The 13,822-nt window shown below is 36.4% G+C and overlaps 1 protein-coding gene across 1 annotated transcript in view; it reads left to right on the forward strand.

The window, feature by feature from the left end:
- The first annotated feature begins 1,013 nt into the window (after nt 1–1,013).
- The window catches only part of TYR (tyrosinase), a 124,294-nt gene continuing 111,485 nt past the window's right edge, over nt 1,014–13,822 (forward strand). Inside the window, exon 1 of the mRNA XM_023209125.1 lies at nt 1,014–2,334. Within this exon, the coding sequence (XP_023064893.1) occupies nt 1,516–2,334 (819 nt within the window). The 5' untranslated portion in view covers nt 1,014–1,515. The remainder of the gene's footprint in view (nt 2,335–13,822) is intronic.

Raw genomic sequence — 13,822 nt, forward strand, 5'->3', positions numbered from 1 at the left:
AATGCTTCAGCTAAGGACCCAAACACTAATGATCTCCTCAAAGCTTTTACTTTCTTTTCCTTTTTCATTAATGTCAGTGGACCACCCAGGTTTAAGTTTGGAGGAGGACAAAGAAGGAAGCTTCAGAGGGGCAACTTTGATTTGACTACTCTCATTTTGTCACTCTTCAGCTCACAAAAGGGCTCACTTTAGTTCAAACCACTAAGTCTTTAAGCCCCTCCGTGTATTGGCCCCAGGTTTAATTTTCTATGATGTATGGAGGCCTATCTAAGTTTAATGCTCCAACTCGACAGATGAAACACAGTTCCCACCTCTACACGTTTCCCCTGTTTCAGGTGTTGTATCTATTCTGAATTGTCTGTCCAACTTATGCCTACTCCTTGAGGTATTAATCAAGGGCACTGCCTTGATAACACTTGCATATTATTATCCAAAATTATGCAATTCTTTCCATCAGCCCACAAATACATCTCTTCCATTAAAAGTTTGATTTACTTATTGTCTATACTACTCGTTTGAAAACTAACATAGTTAAATTATATTTTTAGCCATGAATTTCAGTTTCCCTAGCTCACTATACACAGAGAAGGAACTTTTGAAATAATTGAGATGACCAAAAAATATTTGCGAAGAAATATATTTCTCCTTTTTCATTCACTAATTGAGAATTTCTTTGCCCAAAACACACTGCAAAAACATTTTCAAATAAATTCCTAATTTCTAGAATTTATAGGAAAAACAACATGTCTACAGCATTGGAGAGAGAGAGAGAAGCAGAGAGAGAGAGAAAAGTACAGAGACAGAGTGTGCTCTTTGCCGTGGGATATCCCCACAATGAAGCAAATCAACCAGCTATCAAAGTGAGCTATCCTTAGTTGTTGTCAGAAAATGCATCAGGATTATCAGGTAAAAGTGTAAGATTTTTTCCTGATACTTTGTATAAAATAAATGAACTGAAATTCAATAACATATAAGGAATTATCCCTGGATTCTGAAGACAATCTCTCTCCGTATATGGAGTTCTTCAAATATTGTAGCCTGTTTACGGTCTCTGAGAAATAACCACCTAAAACCCATAATCTTTAATACTTCCTAAACTTTGTTAAGAAGAGAAGTTCTATTCCTGACACTACCTCTCATTTGCAAGTTCAAATCATCATTAATTTTGTAGTCTATTAACTGGGTTTGCTTAGGTCAGGCATTATTATTATTAATCTTATTGTTAACATTCTAACCGTAAGAATTAAACTATTAATGGTGAACAGAGTTTTTCACTTTAACATAGACCTATCCCACTGGTGGGATATGAGCCAATTCCAAAGAAAAGTCAATCATGTGCTTTTCAGAGGATGAAAGCTTAAGATAAAGACTAAAAGTGTTTGATGCTGGAGGTGGGAGTGGTATTATATAGGTCTCAGCCAAGACATGTGATAATCACTGTAGGAGTAGCTGGAAAGAGAAGCCTGTGACTCCAATTAGCCAGTTTCAGCAGACCTTGTGAGGACTAGAGGAAGAATGATCCTGGCTGTTTTGTACTGCCTGCTGTGGAGTTTCCAGACCTCCGCTGGCCATTTCCCTCGAGCCTGTGTCTCCTCTAAGAACCTGATGGAGAAGGAATGCTGCCCACCATGGAGCGGGGACGGGAGTCCCTGTGGCCAACTTTCAGGCAGAGGTTCCTGTCAGAATATCCTTCTGTCCAATGCACCACTTGGGCCTCAATTTCCCTTCACGGGGGTGGATGACCGGGAGTCGTGGCCTTCTATCTTTTATAATAGGACCTGCCAGTGCTCTGGCAACTTCACGGGATTCGACTGTGGAAACTGCAAGTTTGGCTTTTGGGGACCAAACTGCACAGACAGACGACTCTTGGTAAGAAGAAACATCTTTGATTTGAGTGCCCCAGAGAAGGACAAATTTTTTGCCTACCTCACTTTAGCAAAGCATACCATCAGCTCAGACTATGTCATCCCCATAGGGACCTATGGCCAAATGAAAAACGGGTCAACACCCATGTTTAGTGATATCAACATTTATGACCTCTTTGTCTGGATCCATTATTATGTGTCAATGGATGCACTGCTTGGGGGATCTGAAATCTGGAGAGACATTGATTTTGCCCATGAAGCACCAGCTTTTCTGCCTTGGCATAGACTCTTCTTGTTGCGGTGGGAACAAGAAATCCAGAAGCTGACAGGAGATGAAAACTTCACTATTCCATATTGGGACTGGCGGGATGCAGAAAAGTGTGACATTTGCACAGATGAGTACATGGGAGGTCAGCACCCCACAAATCCTAACCTACTCAGCCCAGCATCATTCTTCTCCTCTTGGCAGGTAAGATGTACTGGATGTATGATGTCAGAGCAGGGAGGAACCTTAACAATCACTTCTTCAGGCAGGATATAAACTTCTCTTCTGAATACCCCACTGCAGCCCCAACCAAGGATAGAAATGGTGCCCTGTTAAGAACTCTCAGTGTACCCTGTATTTTTCCTTTATAGCACACTTTAGATATTTCTGTAATCATTTGTCTGATGACTTCTACTAGGTTTCTAAACTGCAATGAACAAAGTACTTGATTCATTATTGTATTTCCTAGAACACAGTATGGTGCCTTTAGAAATGGCAATAGCGCATTATGTATTTTGTGAATTGAATAAATGAATGAATGAATGCATATTTGGATGATTAAAAAATGATATACACTAATGTTTCTGAAAAATAAAATTATTACAACAGGATTCATATAATTTAATTAAAAACGCAAATTCCTGGCTCTATCCCAGACTCATTGGTCAGAATCTTCAGGAGATAGTCCTGAGAAGGCACAATTTACTAAGTGTCTATGTTGATTCTTTTAATCAGGAATGTTTGGGAAATAATTATTGGATTAGATCTTCATTTTTGAAAGTATGAAGATCCCGAGGCTTAAACAGGTAAATAATGAAGATGGCTAATATGCATTGAACATCTAGCATGTGTAAACCCTGTGGCAAGTGTTTTTGTGCATTTGTTCATTTCATGCTCGTATCAATCTTTCCCTAGAGGTTATAAAGGTATCAGGTAACTTGCATAAGATCATACAGCTAAAAAGAAGCAAAAAAAAAATCATTTATTCTCTAATAGTATGGCTGTATGACCACTGTATCCTATTTCCAAGGATGTAACTGCTGTGATATCTTTAGCTAAAGGATCTGGTTCATTTCTCACTTTTTCTTTAGGCTGCATTAGAAGTTAGCTTGCTTTCTCAGTCCTTGAAAACTTTAGATAAAATATGAAGGATTACTATTTGGAATTGAATTCCTATTTCATCTATTTTGAATTTTTCATTTTGAATTAGGGGCAAATGGTAACCAAAAAATATGTGTTTAATTATTTATCATTTAAAACCATATGTTAAAGGAATGCTCTTCTGTCTGTCTTCCAAAAATTTCGAATACAGCACTTTTGACTAGCAATGCTCTATGAAATTAAGCCCAATATGTGAATGGGATGAGAAGAATCTTGCACTCAATTTCTCACAATCTGCAGTTTTGAAATGTAGATCGCATTCTCCACTGAACCAAGTTTGTACCCCATCCCAATGAAGTCTATTGAAGTTCATTTTAAAAATGGCCACTGTATAATTTTTGGTGTTATTAGTCAGCTATTTACCACATGTAATGGGTTTTGTGCAGGAAAGGCTAGAAAAATGTGCTTGGAAAAAAATCTATTTCAATAAGCTTTCAGACCTCCTACCTTAATCTATAATGTGCAAACTCTCATCTAGCTCTCATATCCTGTGTTCCTGTTTTAAAAAACCGCCAGGATTGGACATGGGATTTTCAGTCAGTTATTATGCTTTGTTTAACTATGTGGCTTAACTTGACCCAGAAAGGTTGGAGGACTGTCTAAATTACTAAAATAAGCTGCAACATCCACAGGAAAGCTTAGTAGATACACACTGATTTTTAATTACATGAGATGTGTAATATGAGATGATATCCACGGCTATATGCGTATTGTTTTCCTAATTACTTATTGTCAAGTGGAACTTTTTCCTTTTTCTTTTCATGAATGTGTTCAATTTTAATGCTTTCTAGAAAAAAAACAAAAAAATGTGTCAAGTGGGTAAGCCCTGAACTGAAATTGTTACAATTATCAACTTCAACCTTGTTCTATGATTAAATTTCTGTGTAGAAACAGGTTTCAAAAATAAAATTAGAAAACAGAGTAGAAGGAAGATGATTGAAGAGAAACAAGGAAATCACAGTTTAAGAAAGGTGAAATGAATGAACATTTGCTGCTCACCTACTGTGTTTTAGTAGTGTCAAGGGATTATTAGTGGCAGAGGTGACAGTCAAACCCCACTCGCATTGGCTGTTTCCACTCCTTCACACAGCCTCTCTGGTTACAAAGTCCTTATAAAAGTTAAGATTGATTGCTTACATTGATTTAATTCAGAGTTCTCAATGTCAAAATCACCCAGGAAGCTTCCAAAAACCATTAAAAATAAAAAATAAAAACTGTTGCAAGATTTTTACGCACCTAATTTCTTGCCAGAAATTCAGATTCAGGTGGTTTTCCGTGAGGTTGTAAAAGTGTAAAAGTGTCTGGGTGTGTTTGTTTGTTTTGTTTTTGTTTTGGCAGTGGCGCGATCCCCGCACGCTGCAACCTCCACCTACCTCCCAGGTTCAAGTGATTCTTCTGCCTCAGTCTCCCTAGTAGCTGGGACTACAGGGATCCACCGCCAGGTTCAGCTAATTTTGTGTACTTTTAGTAGAGATGGGGTTTCACCCTGTTGGCCTGGCTGGTCTTTAACTCTTGACCTCAAGTGATCTGCCGCCTCAGACTCCCAAAGTGCTGGGATTACAGGCCTGAGCCATCCTGCGGGGCCTTCAAGTGTTTGCATTTTAAAACCCTCATTTTGTGATTCTAATGTGCAGCCAGCACTGAGAATCATTGAGTTAATGAATATGGAGATTGTTTTGGTATCTCTTTACTTTCACTTTACAAAAATGCAGGTTCTGTAATAAACACACCATTAATTTGAATGCCTTTGCCCAAATTGAATGCTGAAATTAAGAACTAGACTATCTTGTGTGAGATGAGATCAAATACTTTCTAGATTGAGTTAATTAAGACCTTCCAAATTAGCTATGCTGATTCACCTTTCACATAAAGCCCTCTTTTTTTATTGGTTTCAGACATCATTGTACTTGACCCCAAAATTGAGATTTTAGAGATTTGATAGCATTTATTAACTCTGAGCTGAGAGATCTTCAATGGTATCTAGGGTAGCACCTGCATTTTATTTAAAAACTATAGAAAAGTCTAAAATGGTAGGATGATTGTCCAAAGTCACACATCTGAGGACTGAAACCAAGAGGCTCTGACTGCAGTGCTTTTTAAGTCAACAGGATTATTTCTTATTTATAAGGATCCATTTAGGTTCAGAAAGGTTCAAGTAACTCACTAATTTCTAGATGTATAATTTGACATGTAAACCCTTCGACTCCCTTAAAACTCTCCTGCCCCAAACAACATAGGCAGACACAGTGATGTAGTCCTTTTAATTTATATCATAATGAAAATATTCTGAGACTTTTACTGATCCACCTCTGTTACTCTAGTAGAGTTGACCCTCTCCCCTTTGTGCTGTCATTGTACTTTATACAGATTTATATCATAGCACTTGTAACTTTTTCATTACATGCAATGGTTTTCAAGCCTGTCTGTATCTACCAGTCTGTCAGCTCCTCCAAGGTAGAGATCATTTCTAAATATTTTTGTATCCACAGAGCACAGGACTATAATACATATATATAGCAGGCTTTATAAATACATGCTGAATTTAACAAAATTTAACAACAAAGAAATGTTAGCTCCACTGCTAACATAGATCAAATATTAAACTCTGCATGGGTAGATTTCTAGGACCATTCACTGCAGTTTTTTATAGCACTGGATTCCCAATGCCTAGGATACAACAATGTCAACAGTAGCCATTTACTCAAATTTGGGTATATTTTGTGTCGTTCTCACTGGTTGTTCCATATGTATGTCTGTATGTGCATGCAAAGAAAGAATACAAGAAAGAAGATGAAGCAAGTTGCAACATAGCTGAGTGTGATTTAAATGAAATTAGTATTTATTGGTCAGAGTTTTCTATTAAATATATTAAAATCAGGTAATTAATTTATTTGGAAATATTGTGTTCCTCATTCATGTCTGTTGTTTGTTTGCTCATTTATTTAATGACTAAAGCTTTTTAAAGTAGGGCCAGGCGCGGTGGCTCAAGCCTGTAATCCCAGCACTTTGGGAGGCTGAGACGGGCGGATCATGAGGTCAGGTGATTGAGACCATCCTGGCTAACACGGTGAAACCCCATCTCTGCTACAAAATACAAAAAACTAGCCGGGCGAGGTGGCAGGCACCTGTATTCCCAGCTACTCGGGAGGCTGAGGCAGGAGAATGGCGTGAACTCAGGAGGCGGAGCTTGCAGTGAGCCGAGATCCGGCCACTGCACTCCAGCCTGGGCGACAGAGCGAGACTCCGTCTCAAAAAAAAAAAAAAAAAAAAAAAAAAAAAAAAAAAAGCTTTTAAAGTAGAGGCCATGTTTGTCATCAATTAAAATAGTTCATTATATTTGGAGGTGGAGGGTGCTTAACATTTAAGTACGAACTACCCGTGCTCAACATAATTAGATCTAATGTTATGCAACCAACAGACAAGCTAGCCATAAAAATAAAAAGGGGTATCAGGAATAGGTGTCATGATGAACTGAAACAAAGACGAAAAACATCACCTAGCTGACAGACATGAGCGAATTGTGACCAGGGAATTCACTCATCAGGTGAAAAGTACATCACATGGAAGCAAACAGTTGGAAGAAAAAAAGTCACATTTCAGCAGAGAGTCATGGGTTTTAGGTAACCATGACAACAGCTCAGTGAAATAACAGCTTCTCTTTTTCCTTTATGAAAAACATTTTGTGGAATGTCATATGGTTTACATTTTTTTTCCCCAGATAAACCTCTAATGCTATAACAAAATCTTTGCTCCCAAAAGCTTTTAATAGCTGGCAGTTTATGTTATTTCTTTAAATTTAAGAAAACAGTATTTAGGTTACCTTCCTCATTAATATATCTCTTTCTTCTATCTCCCTTTTTTTGCTTTGACTTGGAACACTTGATCTCCTCCCCCAGCATATGTTATATATGTTATAAATCACTTGTGTTGAAATAGAAAAAGAACACAGCCATCATCAGAACATCCAGGTTCAAATTCTACCCCTGCCATTTGGTAGATGACATTGGACCAGTTATTTAAAATCTTTGACCTTTGTTTTCTCCCAAGAGAAAAAAAATGAGGTAGAATTACCATCTATACTTATTTTGTGTGTGTGTTAATAGGAGGATTAAATGGAATGGAAAACAGAACAATGTAGTACAAAGAGTATAGTCTTTTCAGTCACGTCAGCATGAATTTGAGTGAATTTCCATACTTACTTAGCTACAAGACCCTAAGCAAGTTACTTAATTATTCTGAGATGATTTTTGTCCCTAAAATTAGAATATAGGTTAAAGCATTACTGTGAAGGGATTCAATAAAATGTGTTTATATGGCTTGTCAGGATCTGACATATTGAGTTTCATGTGTGGAAATAATTAATATATTTTTAAATGACATATCAAAGTTAGATATTATAATAATGAATATTCAAACAGTGTGATACACCCAAAGTTAAAAACAATTTGGTGACCTGCCCAATGGTCTTGTTTTCAAAAATAATTATAATAGTTGTCATTATCAAACACTTTACACCTGGCACTCTGCTAAGTGCTTTATACATGTTAGATTATTTGATCATTGATAGAAAGCTATAATTCCCATTTACAAATGAAAAAACTTAATACTCAGAGAGCTTAAGTAACTTGCCCCAGGCCATGTAACTAATGGGGTCAGTATTGGAAACCAGGTCTTTCTGACTAGAATCTTCATGATCATAAGCACAATGCTAACAATTTCTCCCAGCCTGCCTCCTCTCCTGTATGCAGTGTAAAGATTAAGGTTTGGAGTTTTTCAAATTATTTCTGGAAACAGGGTAGATTTCCTCCTCGTTAGTAATACCTCCAGTCATCTGAACACTTAGTCACTTGGCAGTTGGCATTTTAGCAAAAATAGTTTCATTCAAGCCTCTCTAATTTAACTGAGTCGGCTGTAGGAGTCTTTAAGGCGGTAGGATCTTTTGAAAATATCCTGAGATTACTCAAAGAGGAATAAAAATGATTTAGTCTATATACTTGTAGTGTCTAGTTAATCAAAATTATAAAAGCATACAACATACTACATTCAATGTAAAAGTTAGGTTAGTTTTATTCAACCATTCCTAAATTATTAACACATCATAATAAATGCAGTGGGTATTGCTTTGGAATCAGGAAGCTTGTGTTTTAGTACCTTGGTTTTGACTCCAAACATCATATGTTCCTAAGACAAGTCACTCAACAGTTCTAGTTCTCAATTAAATACAGATGAAAGGGTTTAGGAATGTTGTGAAGTATAAAGAAAACTAGAAACTGGCATTAGTTGAGCCCAAAATTATTTGTTGAATAGTTTCTTTTCATATATCATGTCATAGTACAGTTTAAAAAAATTGAGATTTAGCAAGTCTAAAAAACATATTCATTGCCCCATGACTAGTAAGAAAATTAGCCAGAATTGAAGTCACGTCTACCTGCATTATGGAGCCCAATTTTTTCTCCACCACACAATGCATAATTCTTAAGTTATATCTTAGTGACCAAAAATTAAGAGTAACTTCTCTAAGCATTTCTTATCTAACACAGTAGCAGCCATCTATGGTGGGGGACTGCCCATTCAATTCTATTTGAGATGATTAAATTTGTTTATACATGCTTATATATAGCAAATTCAGTGGGATAGGGGACCAATAAAATAGTCTTATTTTCAAATGTGATGCAAACAGTTGACCAGTAAGACATTTTACCTTTAAATTACTATTCTATGTGCGTCACCTACTGTTCAAAAAATTATAAATCATAACATGGGACTTTATACCCCATTAGCTTTTTGTAGTCTTTCACAGTCTGGTTTAGTATCCTCATCATGAAAATAGAGATAAAATCATAGAAATTCACAGGGTAGTTGTGAGAATTTCAATTTTAAGTGTACACAGAGATAGCTCCTTTATGGCCTAGGACAGAGTAGGGACTCAACATATGTTTACAAAAATAAGTTCTAGAAATATATTCTATGGTAGAGGTGATACCAACAAGATGACTGAGAAAAATGAGCACTCAACACATACTTTTTGTAGGAGATTCTTTGGCTCATTCATTGACTCTGTTCATTCATCCAACAAATACTTATTGCACATCTACAGAGTGCTGGAAACTGAACTAGATTCTGAGGGTAAAGAAATAAACAACAATGTAAAAATAAATGTGTCTTCATGAAGGATGCATTTTTATAAGGGATGTAATAATCATTGTATATTAGAGGCGAAAATGAGTAAGTATAAGTTGGGTAAAGGACAATGTTATCTCCCTAGTGGTCCCAAGCCTTCCACAGAAGCATGTACCTGTTGTGGACAGTCAATGATGGCAGGGTGGACTCTTCTGAATTTCATCTTTTGCTTTGAATTTCTCTCTCACTACCTAATTACTCTATTTTATTAAATGTAAGGTATCAATGAATTTAAGTGATGCATTAATTTATGTACCATTAAGAAAAACTAAAATTTATGTTTTTCTTAAGAGTTCTTTTTGGCTTATGTAGTCATACATTTTTATCATAGTTTATTCTTCTGCCTACATATAAACGAAACTATAAGAAAAATAATTTGGTGAAGGATTCCTGAATTTTTTTTACATTCAGAGTCAGTCCCTTTTGAGTTACTTTTTAAGTCAGAGTCAACAATGCCTGTTTTTTACTAATTATTTGCCTTGGCCTTAAAGAGTGGGTAGGATATTAGAAGCATGGCAAAAAGTGGGCATGCTTAGCCACAGTCAGAGTCATGGAATGGAGAAGCACAAGCAGTGTCAGAGAATAGACCATCTGACTTTAGCAGCAGGATCACACAGGATGTGAGCACGTGGAGAATGGTTGCCTGACTTGAGATGTTTTGGAGGTAGAATCGACAATATAAAAACAGTGCCATCACATGATGCTCCATGCTCAGAAGCAGACCCCACATTTGAGGTTTAATGATCTGTGGTCTTGATGTTGAAATTCTTATTAATCTTATCTTTGAGTTTGTGCTTTATAAGTGAAGTTATAGGGACAATGGAGCATATGCTTGGTTCACACGTGTCCTGCAGACCTTTTGTTCTTTGTTTTCCTGGGATGAGTCTCAGCTACCACTAACCCATCCACCAACCAGCCCCGTCTAGTTTCCACTTCCTCACCCTCTGTCCAAGGCCACTGGTGGGAGAAAAGAGGTCAACATTGCATGTCACTCCCCAACTCTGGTGAGTTCCTTGGTGCAAGCAAGAAGAGGTGTGAAGTTGGGTGTTGGTCCCATGATTTGTTGGTTCAGGGTAAAACGGAGGCCTTCTCTACTGAGACTGGCTGCGCCTTAGCATGGTGCACAGGTGATTACATATGGGCCTCTCACCCAGCATTATGGACTGAATTGCATCTCCCAAAAATGTGTCTGTTGAATCCCTAATTCCCAGTGTGACTGTATTTGGAGGTAGGGTTTTAAGGAAATAATTAAAGTTAAGTGAGGTCCTAACGGTGACGTCCTAATCCAATAGTACTGATGTCCTCATAACAAGAGGAAAAAGAGCTGTCTCTTTCTTTATGTATACATAAACAGCCTTGTGAAGATGGAGAAAAGGTTTCCTCTGCAAGACAAGAGAGACTTCACCAGACAGCTTGATCTTGGACTTCCAAACTCATGAACTTTGAGAAAAGAAATGTCTGCTGTTTAAGCCATCCAGTCTGTAGTATTTTCTTATGGCAGCCTGAACTAATCTACCTGCCTACTCAAACAAGTCTTAGCATGGAGGTTTCAATACCTAAGGAGTCACCTATTCACTGGAGACTGAGACTGTGGGCCACCTATTCCCTGTAGATTGAGAAAGTAAATATTGATTTCTCTACCCACGACTAAGGTCTCAACATTTACTTGGTGCTGCAAATTGCATAGCCAGTCCTGCCTAGAGCACAATATTTACAGGTAAAATAGACGAGGAAGAGCTAGTAGGACACACGGAGTAGTAACAGCAAGAGAGAAAGGCAAAAATCAAAGGGGATGTGATTATAGAAATCAATAGATAGAGGAAGACAGAGGAATGTGTTTTGTGAAAGTGAAAGTGGTCAATTGTGCCCAGTGCTATGTTAACATGAGGACTTGCAGGGATAATTGGATTTTATAATATGGAGTCTTTGAAGGTTCATAACAAATTCATTGGTCAAGAGATGACAGGGGAAGATGACTAGAGTGCCTTTATGTGGGAATGAATAGCCAGGAAATGGAAGTTTCATTTAAGATGGTTGTTAAGATTTGAGTTTTTAATCACTTAGTCTATATTCAAATATTAACTCCCCCAATTTTATAAACTATATATGTTTGATGAAGTCACTTAACCTCTATAAGCCTGATTTCTCATTGATGAGATGGAAATATCAAGATAACTCCTCTCATAGAATAATTGATTTATTGTTATTGAATTCCAAACTAAAGTCTTAAAATGTCTTTGTGTCAGGCACCATACCATAACACAATAATACATAGAGAACAGGATACAGTTTTTATTGTGGTAGAGTTTATCATCTAACAGGTATGTTTATAAAGATTAAATATGTATACCATATTGCCTTATTCATTGATTTAAAAATTCATTTACAAAAATATTAGCAATTTGAGTATTTTATGTAACTTACCTTCTAGTGGAGTAGGTCTAGGAAGTGTGTGTGGTGAGATAGTAAAATGATATATATATAATATTTTATTACTTTAAAAAGTTAAAGGAGTTAAAAATAAGATATATATATATATATATATATTGTTTTATTGTCTCACTCACACACACTTTCTAGACCTACTCCACTAGAAGGCATGTTACATAAAGTACTCAATAGTTAAAATGATAATACTTATTAAAAAGCATTTTAAATCAATGAATAAGGCAATATGGTATAGACACTTAATCTTTATAACCATACCTATTAGACTGTAAACTCTATAAAAATAAAAACTGTTTATCCTGTTCAATATGTATTCTTGTGCTCTGGTATAATGCCTGACACATAGACATTTTAAAACTTTGGTTTGAAATGCAGCAACAATAAATCAATTGTTCTATGAGAGGAGTTCTTTTGATTATATAGTATGTTAGAAGTTGCTAAGTGCACAGATAAAGCAGAAATTAGTGGTGTACAGTAAATGTTTAATAACTTGTTCTCAATGGGGAGTGGGAAGGTAGGGAGATACGATTCTGATTTTCCAATTGTTGGGGTGTAAATACTGACAATGGTATATTTCCATCTAATGATGGGATATTGCTGAACATTCCATTACTGAGAAGGGTTACACACATTGAACTTTTGCTAGTGCTAACCAGCTCTACAACACTGCTAAAGTGGGTAAGGCTGAATATGATGTTAAATAGATGTTTAGTGTAGATCTCATTAAGATAATGAGGATATGAATAACCCAAGCAGGTATCAGGAGAAAACAGTCTACCCAGAAAAAATAACCAATACAGGAACATGTTGCGTAAGAGTGATTGGTGAGTTCTGGGAAGTGCAAAGAGGGCAACAAAGATACAGAAGAGAGGGAAAGGGAAAGATCAGCAGGAAATAATGTTTGCATCAGACAGGTTCTCAGCAGAAAATAGATACTCAAACCAAGTTATATTAAGACAGTTTATTTAGAAAAATTTGATCAAGATTTAGGGAAATCAACAAAGAACAACATCCTGTTGTCAGCCACAACCGAGATATAGGACTAGAACTCTCTATTTTATTTTAACCTAGAACCTACTTTTAAAAAATGTTGAATGTTAAGCTCTGCTAGACTAGTTATAAAAGCACAAAATACACTACAGATGAAGTTGGAAAACTTGGGTTGCAGTCACAACACTGCCATTTATTTGCCATATAACCTGGAAAATGCCACTCAACCTCTCTGAGTCTCATTTTCCTTATTTGTGAAGTGGAAGGTATTGCTTTGTGATTTAAATAAGGCAATGCATGCGCCATGTTTTCTTAAAAAGTTTTGCTTATAAAAAGGTGAGAAATTCTTATTTTTAAGATGGTATTTCTGCAATGAAAATCACCTCGGTTCTAGCTAAAGGATCAGATAAATTTCTAGTTTTTAAAAAACAATCAACCATGAGTATTGCACTGCACATAAAAAAAAAAAAAAAAGAGACAGTAGGACATTTTATGAACAAAAAAGCACAAAGTGAAAGTATTTCTAGTCCTTGATGTTCGAAATATAGTATAGATTAATGTTTTTAAAGCTACAGTTTGAGTGTTTTCTGTCGGTCATGCCATGTGCTATGGGCCTTATATATAGAGAGATGACTATCTCTATTGTTACCAACCCTAGCCTCACCAATTGGCACAGTGCTTAATATATAATAGGTAATTAATAAATATTTTATTTTCTGTAACTATGTGAAGTAGTTGTTGTTATCTTCATTTGATAGATGAGGCCTAGACAGTTAAATCATTTTCTTAAGTGGTAGATGCAACACTAGAATCCTGTTCTAGGTTTTAACTTTCATGGCTCATTCTGCAACCTTAAAAAGCTAATTCCTTCAACATTTAAAATGTAGTCATATGCCGCATGATGGAATTTCTG

The sequence above is a fragment of the Piliocolobus tephrosceles genome, chromosome 13 (genome assembly GCF_002776525.5).
Source record: "Piliocolobus tephrosceles isolate RC106 chromosome 13, ASM277652v3, whole genome shotgun sequence".
Classification (NCBI taxonomy): domain Eukaryota; kingdom Metazoa; phylum Chordata; class Mammalia; order Primates; family Cercopithecidae; genus Piliocolobus; species Piliocolobus tephrosceles.